General features: G+C 37.0%; 1 protein-coding gene across 1 annotated transcript; it reads left to right on the plus strand.

The window, feature by feature from the left end:
- Nucleotides 1-6,085: 6,085 nt before the first annotated feature.
- Nucleotides 6,086-11,458, plus strand: LOC107783957 (protein WEAK CHLOROPLAST MOVEMENT UNDER BLUE LIGHT 1-like). Its single transcript, XM_016604989.2, has 3 exons — nucleotides 6,086-6,265; nucleotides 8,173-9,218; nucleotides 9,427-11,458. Exons 2-3 carry the CDS (start codon nucleotides 8,208-8,210, stop codon nucleotides 11,299-11,301), a joined length of 2,886 nt encoding a protein of 961 aa, XP_016460475.2. The 5' UTR covers nucleotides 6,086-6,265; nucleotides 8,173-8,207; the 3' UTR covers nucleotides 11,302-11,458.
- Nucleotides 11,459-11,733: the final 275 nt, after the last annotated feature.

Below are 11,733 nucleotides of genomic sequence, written 5' to 3' on the forward strand. Positions count from 1 at the left end.
GGCCTTGGTAGCTGTTTATTTTCCCTTGAAAGTTGTTCACATATTGGACCTCCTCTTCTTGGTCATTGTAAGATTCATCTTGATCAAATCCATTATCATCTTGCACAAAATTGTCCACTCTTTGTTGCACTTGTGGACTTCTTGTTCTTCGCTTGTTCACCATCAAACCTACTCCCTCCATTGCATTAACTTGCCTCGGGTTTTGCACTTATTGAAGTTGAGACTTTGCCAATTGGTTCATGGTGGTAGTCAATTCGGCTATGGCTTGACCATGGTCATGCAACTCTTTGTAAAGAAGAATCACATTGGGATCACCGTTTGGAACATTGGCCCGAGATTGCCACGCCGATGAAGTATCCGCCATCTCATCCAAGATATCACACGCCTTCGCATAAGGCTTAGTCATGAAGTTCCCACTGGCAAGTTGATTCACTACACATTGGTTGGTTGTATTGATCCCCTGATAGAAAGATTGTTGAATCGTGTTCTCCATCATATCATTATTGGGACACTCTTTCACCATTGTTCTATACCTTTCCCATATCTTGTGTAGTGGTTCATTGGGCTCTTGCTTGAATGCTAGAATTTTATCCCGAAGAATAGCCATGTGCTCGGGAGAGAAGTACTTAGAAATAAATTTCTCCGCTAGTTCATCCCAAGTATGAATAGAATGATTTGGCAAATGTTCCAACCAATCTAAAGCTTTCCCCCGTAGAGAGAAGGAAAAAATCCTTAGCCTCAAAGCATCCTCGGAGACATTTGTTTGTTTACGCCCCCAACACATATCTATGAACCCATTCAAGTGTTTATATGCATTTTGACCTGGTGCACCGGTGAAGAACCCTCGTTGCTCGAGCAAAGTGAGCATCACGTTGGTTATTTGAAAGTTTCTCGTCCTAATACGGGGAGGGACTATATCACTTGCATACCCTTCATTCGGCAACACCCGGTGTGGAGCCGCTCGTGGTGGAGGTGGGGGTGGAGCGGGCACATTGTCTTGAGGTGCTCGGCCTCATCTATTGGCTTGAGGTTCAAGAGGGACCTCATCCATTTGATCATCCTCAACGTCCACATCCCCCAAAGCTATGTTTTCGAGCTCATTGTTTTCCATGATTGCACCTACAATAACTAAACACGTTAGCAACAAGGAAGGAAAAGAAGATATTCCCAAAAACACACCTAAATATATAGCTAATACCGTTTTTTAGCTCCCCGGCAACAGCGCCAAAAAATTGATCTCATCCAATTTCACACCTCAATTCAAGGTTATGAAACGGTCGAATGCAATGATAGTACCCAACAAGAGTCAGGGTCGATTTCCACAGGGAGTTAGGAGTATATATTGTAGTATGTGAATTTGACTATTTACACTTCTACAAATTGGAGTTGTTTTTAAGTCTAATTTAAAACTAAGATTGCAAAGTTAAGAAATAAAACTAAGAAATTATTTTTGTTGTTTTTCAAGTTTTGTAAAAATCCTAGGGCTATGACCATAACCTAGGTGTTTGCCTAATGGGAAATAAACCTTAATGCTTGTTTTATTGATCGAGGTGTATTATAGCTAGCAACACTCAATTACCCATCTCTCGGTCAGAGAGTAATTTTGCCCAATTTGGCTTTCTCAAGTCCAAATGGGTATTGCGCAAAACGGTTGACAAAAGCTCAAGTCGGGTTATTACTATCTCTAGGTTGAACCCTTTAATTGGGATTATCAGTCTCTCGATTGACCCAATTTCTTGTTAGCCAAGTTTTTCTAGACTAAGTCTCTCTTTCTCAAGTAGAGACCAAGTCAAATAGGTATGAATTAATATTTACAACCATTAATTCCACAAACTAAAGTATGAACAAGGCTAAATAATAAACACTCAATCATAAACAGGCATTAAATTAAACACTCATAAGATTTATACACTATGGTTGGGTCACAACCAGGGGCGGCCTAACCCTAAAGCAAGTGAAACACTTGCTTTAGGTCTCAAAAATTTAAGGGCCCCAAAATTACTAGTATTCTCTATATATAGTAGTATATTATTTATATAATTATCTTTTATTATTGATAAATTTATTTTTTTATTGTCATATTAATTTTTAATAACTCGATTTCTTCCTCTAATTAATATAACTAAAATAGTTTTCTGTCAATCTTATTTTACTTTTTTACTTAAATATTTCTCTATTCATTAGTTGGTCACGCAACTATATCTAATAATCTAACTTATTATTTATTTTCCTTACATAAATTATACTCTCTCCATCCCAATTTATATGAAAGTATTTGACTAGACATGGATTTTATGAAATAAAGGAAGACTTTTGAAACTTGTAATCTTAAATAAATCATAGAAGTTTTTGGGCTAGAAATCATCTCATTAATGGTAGAAAGAAAAATCTAAAGTTGAATTGTTACCAAATATAGAAAGGGACTTACTAAAAAAAAGGAGTCACTTATGTTTTTTGGGTTCTCTCATTTCAGTTGTGATGCAATCAACGTTAAATTCATTTAATTTTCTGTATTTTATAAAACTAAGTTCTCATTTTTTTAATTCTACATCCTCACTTGTCTAATTTTTTAAAAAAATGATGTTCATTAAATAATATATATATATATATATATATATATATATATATATATATATATATATATATATATATATATGCCTCTTATTAAGATTTTGCTTTAGGCCTCCGATGAGGTTGGGCCGCCCCTGGTCACAACCCTAGTGAAAATCTAGCTACTCATACTTGAAATTGAATAAAAGGAAGAAGAAATGATAATTAAACTCATATTGCAAGATTAAAATGATAAAATATATGTTAAAATAGCTCAAAATATGAAAAACTACTAAAAGAAGTAAAGAGAAATGGCTACTGTAGCTGCTGATATAAAAAATTAACCTAAAATTGTGAAACTCGTCTATTTATACAAGGCTAGAAATTTCAAACAAAAATGCCCTTCGTGAGGTTATGCGGCCGCACAATTCCATGTGCGGTCCGCAGATTTCTTCAAGTTGTCGGGAACTGGAGGTCTGTTGCCGCATAATTATGATCTGCGGCCGTAGGACATTCTTTTTGCGGTCCGCACTTTTACATCTGCGGCCGTACTTGATCTTCTCGGTCTGCACTTTTACATCTGCGGCCGCACTTGATCTTCTGCGGTCCGCGCTTTTACACTTGCGGTCGCACGACGCTTCTTCTGTGGCCGCACAATTTCTGTGCGGTCCGCACTTCTGAGGGACTTGGAATGCACATTCTCTGAACTTTTTTCTACCCATCTTTTGCGGCCGCATAATTCATGTGCGGACCGCACTTTGCACAAATATCTGCTCGCTTTTCCTTCATCATCTGCGGTCGCAAATGATATTCTGCGGTCCACACTTCTGAGCTTCTGTGCCTTTTATGGCCTTGAGTTTAGATTGCTTCTTTTTGAGTTGGATTTCATCTCGGGAGTCCATCCTCCAATATTCCTGCAATTTAGCACATTTTATCAGTTTTCGGGAACACAATTAAATGCTTTTGAACTAAAACAAAAGCTAACATGCGCTAATAAGTAGTCAAAATCCTCACTTATCAACCATATCCTCACGTTCGCGATGAACAATTCTTTCCCAGTCCCAATTTACTCTTCGCGATTGCGGGAGTATCTTCGCGAGCGCGAAGAAGAACAAACCAGATGACAGCAGACTTCAAAAGCCAACAAATTTTCAAATTTCAAATGGTTCGTAGCCTATCCAAAACTCACCCGAGCCCCTCGGACTCCAAACCAAACATGCACACATGTGTAATAACATCATACGAACTCGCTCGCGAGATCAGAACATCAAAATAACACCTAGAACTACGAATCAGACACCAAAACAAATGAAATTTTCAAAGAAACTTAAGAACTTTTAATTTTTCAACTGGATATCCGAATCACGTCAAATCAACTCTGTTTTGCACTAAATTTTGCAGACAAGTCATAAATACTGAAATGAACTCATATCAAGTTCTGGAACGAGAATCCGAACTCGGTAGCAATAAAGTTAACCTACGGTTAAACTTAGGAATTCTTTAAACCTTTAAATTGTTAGTTTTCAACAAATTACGTTAAATCAAGTTAGGGACTTCCGACTTTGATTCCGGGCATACGCCCAAGTCCCAAATCACGATACATACCCACCAGGACCGTCAAAACACTGATCCAGATCTGTTTATACAAAACATTGACCGTAGTCAACTCAAATGAGTTTTAAAGCACGATTTTACATTTTCATCAATTTTCACATAAAACCTTTCCGGAAAAAGACACGACTGCGCGCGCAAATCGAAAAAGGTTAAACGGCGCTATTCGAAGTCTCGGAACACAAAAATAAAAGGTAAAACTGTAAATGACCTATCGGGTCATCACAATAACTATTAAAAGAAATAGGAATACTACTTACTTAGCTAGATCATATGCACAGATTAAATGTTCAAGTGAAGCAAAAATTCCACCTTTGAGTAAAGTGTTTAGTTTTTGAAACTTGTAGATACAAGTAAATCTGGCTGAGTTTTATTATGGGTATGGAGTAGTGCGAATGAAAAAGTTTTCATCCTTAAAGGAAAATAATTTTAATCATATAATTCTCAAAGATCCTCTTTCCTTATTTCAAATATTTACTCTAAACAATTTTCAATCGAGAAATTAGATGCGAAATTTATAATGTCATAAATTGTGAGAATTCGGCCTAGTGCTAATTAATGGTTGAAGCTAACTATTGGCGGCATACCATCTTAAACAACAGTTACTTGTGTGCTTCACCAATATAATACTCTCTTTGTTCCTATTTATCCCTTATTTGAGGTTGTTGATAAGAGGTATTTGACTATTATCTTTTCCTTAAAAAAATTAACTTTTTTTTTGTTTTTTCTAAAGTGACAAATATTTTGCACTATTGTTTCAATAATAAAGTGACAGATAAAAAAAGATGAAGAAAATAAATTATTGGAAAACAGCACAGTATCAAATGATATCACAATTTGAATTTAAATCACTATATTTTAGTTTTATGACCTTTTTACAAGTACCAATTAAAATTAACACAAGAGATTTGTAGAAATAATATAGTAGTAAAATAAATTGAAGAGAGCTGCCTGTTCCTTAATGGGCAGTGGCTTTAAATATTGTAAAGTTAATATAGTTATAAAATAAAGAGGGAGAGAGAGAATCTACCAAAAAGAAATAAGAAAGAAGAGAAGAAAGGAAGCTGAGGTTAGAAGGTAAGTTGAGAGTTACTGCTGCTTCGCAGATTCCATTAATGGTCAATAAACCATTACCTTTTTCCTCGTCCCTAAACCACAATTTCTATTTACCTAAAATTAAAATTAATTATTAAGTACTTTACTAATAGTAAATTAATATAGATAATAATATAGACACAAAAGATTGGGTTGTAACCTAGTAAAGTTTTAATTTTACCTTACAAAAACTTCTTCTTTCTTCCTTTCTATAGCAAACTGTTTTTGGGCAAATACAATTATTTATTTACTTGTACTTTACCAATTTTTCGATTACTCTATTTTATATAACTAAAATTAGACTTTTCAACATCATCCTAGTTACTCTGGATTTTTCTTCGATAGTATGATTTGATTAATTTTTGATATTTTTAAAAATGTCATGTAAAAAAATATTAGTAGAAATTAAAATGCGATAATATACGCACTTGTATAGGATTTAATAAAACAATATGTATATATTTACTTTTTAAGGTGATAAATAAAAAAAAATGAAAAATGATTAGAGGTTGTAACTTATTTATAATCAATATATTTAATATAGAAGGTAGGGGCCGGAATGGAGATTTGAAGTTTCACATTACATCATTAGGTGTAAAGTTTCGTACACCGTGTCATCTACCCTCCAATTATTTACGACTCAATCTTACTTAAAAAGGTGAAAAGACAAAAAGAAAAAGAAAAAGAAAAAAGGAAGACAGAATTTTGAGGGAAAAAAAGTTTTTTTGAGGGAACACAAAAACAAGAGGGACAGGCTCCACCCACGTGTTACAGTGACCTCCTCTCCTCACTCAAATCTATTTTTTATTCCTTTTGTAAGGAACACTTCGCCCTTTTTCATTTCTTTTTGTTTTACAGTGAATTTTGGACCCTATATTTTTGTGTATCTTTTTATTTATTTCTCTTTTTCCGGAGAATACACATTGAGGGAGAGGGAAAGAGAAATAGACATCATTTTATAGTGTCTTCCATTTTTGACTTCTCTGTTTGCATTTCCTTTCGATTCTTGGTAATCTTCCTCTCTTTCTATTCTTTTATTTGTTTGTTTTTCCTTTTATGGTTGGTTTTTAATCAGCTAATATTCATGAGTTTTATCTGCTAATCTGCCATTAAGACATGATTATGTTTCTTGATTGTTTGTTTGTATTTAATGTTTAATCATTTTTTTCTCCTATGATGTATTTGGTAATAAAAGAGCAATCTTTGGATACCCCAGAAGGTATAAGATGTAATTGAAGCCTAGGATGAGATTCTGTAGTTTGGTTTTTGAACTCCTATTTAATCAAAGAAATGTGTTTAGCTGGGATTATTTATAAACTTGAGTGCCACATTGGTTTCCTGTTTTCTCCTATGATGTGTTTGGTATTAAAGGAGCAATCTTTGGGTACCCCAGAAAGGGTTAGATGTAAATGAAGCCTAAGATGGAGATTCTGTAGTTTGGTTTTCAAATTTGTATTCAAGCAAGAATGTGTTTAGCTGAGATAATTTCTATAATTGATTCCAAATTGTTTTCTTGTTTTAATGGATTTGGGAGATTTATGTTCGTGGGGGTATATTGATTAGCTCGACATCCCTCTTTGATGATTCCTCATTTTCATTTTGAAGGTTTTATCCCAATAGAAAGTTGTATTTTCCATAAAAGAATCAAATTTGAAGCTGTTTGAAAATAGGATAATTCCCTTTCTTTAGCATAGATTTGCAAGATAGAGCTAGTTCCAATTTCGGTAAAGAAGGAAGGTCGAGGTAATTAGACACGCGTTGGGCCTGGCTCTAGAGGTTCATATAGGTGAGCTAGAGATTGTGGACTAGCTGATTGATTGATCGATTTAGTTTGAAGAGTTGGCTGGTTTTGGCTTATTGGACAGACATTGGTTAAGTCTGTCATCTGGCAATATGTCATAGGATGCTGTGATCAGCTCGATTAGATGAGGCTGCATGCTGTCGAACATATAGCCAAACATGAAATTTTATTCAATTTTTTGGTTATGCAGTGTTGTTTCAGTTATTGAAATCCGTTGTATTTAAGCCTCAGGCAAAATATCCAGTTCCACCTACACATTGTTTTCAAGATGGAAGTTTATTTATCTTGGTCAATCATGGCCTAACGTGATGGTTTAAATCGAAGATATTGCAGATTCTATGAATAATTTAGAAGTCTAAATTTTAAAAAACAGTTTTTATCCTAACATGGTTTGTAGATGCACCGGTTCGTATGTGTGAATCCATGGTGAGTGAAAGTGCTAAAGGGGACAAGATAGACCTAAAATCACTGGTTCGTATCCCAATAAAAGATGTATTTTCTGATATAGGTTAAATCAAATTTGAAGCTGTTTGAAAATGGGGTAATCCTATTCTTAGCATAGATGGATTTAATTTGCAAAATATAGATGGTCGCAAGTTTGGTTATAGGAGGAAGGCTGAGGTAGTCGTAAAAAAGGTCTTTCTTTAATTTTTCCTCTAGATTTTGGGAGTACGTTTGCTTTGGATCCTAATACTTTCTAGGAGTCTTTTAGCCTTGTCAGAGATTTATATGCCCGTAGAAAATATAGATAACTTCTTGTACTTTTTATTTTTATTTTATATAATATTGGCTTGAGATGAGTTTAAATGGAGTCATCGTCTCAAAGAGGATTCATATAGTCAACACCAACTTACTTGGGAGTAAGGTGCAGTTGTTGTTGTTGTTTGTATCATATTCCTTAATTGAGAAAATGGTCATATTTACCATGGATGCTATAGAATAGGTGATCTTCGAATTGGTTTCACCTCTTCAGTTTACATTCCTCTAGTTGGTCCTAAAGCAAAACCAGTTCTCAACTATATTTCACCTCCTGATGATATATTTTGCATGTCATGTCTGTAAAATTAAGACAAGTCTGTATCTCCTAACTTATTCATTGATTATTTGATTTGTAGGTCCCACTTGGTTTTTTTTTTGTTCTTAATTAAGAATGGAAGATGCTAAAGAGAGGAAGGAAAGTGCTCCTCCAGAATCATCTCATGAACCGAAGGTCTCCTCTCCGAACGAGGATCAATCACTTAATGCAGCTCAAACAAGTCAACATACAAGTGAAAAAGAAAACTCTAAAATTCAGGAAGCAGCCGTGGATGCTTCAGAGCATTTAAAAGAGGCCTCTCGCAGCTTATTACTGCAAGAAAGTCAGACCTCTCCAGAAGGAAATTTAATGTCGGACACCCCCATTAAATCTGATGGAGTGAGTAACACTTCAGAAACAGGAACTCCTCAAATGGCTTCTGGTACACCTACGGTTGAGCCGGAAGCCTCACCTCAATTAATACAGGATCTGAAAGCAGACCCTTCTGCAAATAGAAATACAACAGCTCTCGGAGAATCCAATGTGTCATCCACATTGGATGCAAAACCAAGTGAAATGTTGGAGCCAGCATTGGGCATGGGTGCTAGTGGTAAGGTTCATAACCAACCAAATGATTCATCTGATGGACCAACAGCTGAGCAAGATTCTTCATCAATATTAGCCGTGAATTCAGAGACATCTCCCCTAAAAGAGGAAAACAAAAAGGAATCTTCTGAACGTATTCAATCTAATAATTCAGAAATAGAAAAGGGATCTTCTGAACATGTACAATCTCCTCATTCAGAAGCAGGACCAAATAATGCTTCACCGCGTCATCAACCAGATAATTCTCCTAGCAGTACCCACATTAATGAGGACGAGTCTTCTCTTTTATCAACTCAAGTGAGGACACCTGAAAATAACAATCACATACTGTCACCAGATAATATTGGTCGCCCGTTAGCTAAGGCTTCCACTTTCACAGCGAGGACCTCAGTACCCATTGCTAGTCCTAAGCATCCTGAAAAATCTGACATAAACAAAGGCCACATCGACACAGCAGCACCAATTGAATCTGTTAAGCAGGCAGTTTCCAAGTTTGGAGGGATCGTCGACTGGAAGGCTCATCGTGTACAGACTGTGGAGGTAGATATATACTGTTTGATTTTTTATTTTTTCTGATAGCCACTTTCCTGTCAGAGATTTCATAACCACTTTATAATTCTAATCACTTCGTATTTGCATCTGCAAAGAACACTACTATCTTTCCCCCTGGCTAAATCTCCCATTAATCTCACAATTTGATGTTTTTATCCCCTGACTATTAAAATTCTTTCCCCCCTGGCTAATGCAGAGACGGCAACTTGTTGAACAAGAACTAGCAAAAGTACAAGAGGAGATCCCATTTTATAAAAAACAGTCTCAGGCTGCTGAAGATGCAAAAGTGCTAGTTTTAAAGGAACTAGATAGCACTAAGAGACTTATAGAAGAATTGAAGCTGAACCTGGAGAGAGCACAAAAAGAAGAGCAACAAGCAAAACAGGATTCAGAACTTGCCAAGCTTCGGGTAGAGGAGATGGAGCAGGGGATCGGTAATGAGGTTAGTATTGCAGCCAAAGCACAGCTTGAAGTTGCTAGGGCTAGGCATGCAGCTGCAGTTTCTGAGCTAAAGACTGTAAATTCTGAGTTAGAAGATCTTCGAAAAGACTACGCTTTATTAGTGTCTGAGAAAGATGGTGCGGTGAAAAGAGCAGAGGAAGCAGTCTCTGCTTCGAAAGAAGTTGACAAGACATTGGAGAATTTAACTATTGAGCTCATCACTGCAAAGGAATCTTTAGAGGCTGCACATGCTGCACATCTAGAAGCTGAGGAACACAGAATTGGAGTGGCTGCGGCAAGCGAGCAAGATGCTCTAATCTGGGAGAAAGAACTGAAGCAGGCTGAAGAGGAGCTTGACAAGCTAAACCAGCAAATTCTGTCTGCAAACGATCTGCGAGGAAAACTAGATACTGCTTCAGCTTTGCTACAGGATCTCAAAGCTGAGTTAGCTGCTTATATGGAATCAAAGTCGAAGCAGGAGACGGATGAAGAAGGAAACCCGAACGGCAGTGATTTGTCGGTGCCAGAGAAAAGAACTCATGTGGAGATACAAGCAGCAGTGGCCACAGCTAAAAGGGAACTAGAAGAAGTGAAACTCAACATCGAGAAAGCTACGACTGAAGTAAATTTCTTGAAGGTGGCAGCAACTTCATTGAAGGCAGAATTGGAAAAGGAAAAATCAGAACTAGCCGTGATCCGACAGAGAGAAGGAATAGCATCTGTTGCCGTTGCATCTCTTGAAGCTGAGTTGAGCAGGACAAAGTCAGAGATTGCTCTTACACAGATGAAGGAAAAAGAAGCAAGAGAGAAGATGGTAGAGCTTCCCAAGCAACTTCAAGAGGCAGCCCAAGAAGCTGATCGTGCAAAATCACTTGCTCAAATGGCACGTTTAGATCTGAATAAGGCAAAGGAAGAAGCTGAGCAGGCAAAGGCTGGAGCAAGTACCGTAGAAAGTAGATTACTTGCAGTAAAGAAGGAGATAGAGGCTGCGAAAGCTGGAGAGAAGTTGGCACTAGCAGCTATCACTGCTCTGGAGGAGAGTGAATCAGCTCAAAGAAGTAGAACCAATGATGAGGAGCCAGCTGGAGTAACTCTTTCTGTGGAGGAGTATTTTGAGCTCAGCAAGCAGGCGCATGAGGCGGAGGCGCAAGCTAACATGAAGGTGACTGCTGCTATTAGCCAAATAGATGTAGCCAAGGAGTCGGAGCTGAGAAGTCTAAACAGGCTGGAGGAGGTTAATCACGAGATAACTGAAAGAAAGGAAGCTCTAGAAGTTGCATTGCAGAAGGCCGAGAAAGCCAAGGAAGGGAAGTTGGCTGTAGAGCAAGAGCTAAGGAAATGGAGAGCAGATCATGAGCAAAGACGGAAAGCTGGTGAATCCATTCCACCTACAACAGGGAGCCCAAGAATGAGCGTTGAGGAGAGTAAAGAATCAAAAACCTCTGAAAGTGCACCAGAGGCTGCTGCTTCTCATAACAGCACAAGTCCGAAAGCCCAAGCGCTAGCAAGCAGCACCGAAGCTGATTCATCTCCAGATGTGAAGATTCCAAGGAAAAAGAAGAGGTCCTTCTTCCCAAGGATCTTCATGTTTCTAGGCAGAAGGAAAGCACAGGCCAATAAGTCTGCCTGATGCTTTCTGCATTTACTATATCTTGTCATTTTTAACAATTATTTCTCCAATTTTTTTGGCTGTTTGTGTCAGTTGATAAAGCGGAAGGGTAATCTTTCACGATATGTACATACTGAGTATTCTTTTATATGTACAATATTAAATTAATTCTCATTCACTCGATTGATAGCATTTTATAGGAGAATAAGCTTGTTATTGGTTTGGCTGTAACATCAACTAGGTGATTCTGTAATTAAATAGTGTAGTCCATCAAATATCCAAGAAGCTGGCAGGATTTGATAAGTTAAGCTCATTTGTGGGCTTCTATTTCTTATTTGACTGGTTTGTACAGAATAATGAAAGATTGAGTGAGTAATTTGCATCATTTGAAAGGCATTAAATTCCGAGGGTCTATCGGAAACAGCCTCTCTATCTCTATGAGGTAGGGGTAAG

This window comes from Nicotiana tabacum, chromosome 12, assembly GCF_000715075.1.
Source record: "Nicotiana tabacum cultivar K326 chromosome 12, ASM71507v2, whole genome shotgun sequence".
Lineage (NCBI taxonomy): Eukaryota > Viridiplantae > Streptophyta > Magnoliopsida > Solanales > Solanaceae > Nicotiana > Nicotiana tabacum.

Excerpts from the sequence above, each read along its gene's own strand:
- LOC107783957 (XM_016604989.2), top strand. The coding sequence starts at position 8,208 with ATGGAAGATGCTAAAGAGAGGAAGGAAAGTGCTCCTCCAGAATCATCT. Across the intron at positions 9,219-9,426 it reads ATCGTGTACAGACTGTGGAG|AGACGGCAACTTGTTGAACA; the intron begins GTAGATATATAC and ends TGGCTAATGCAG.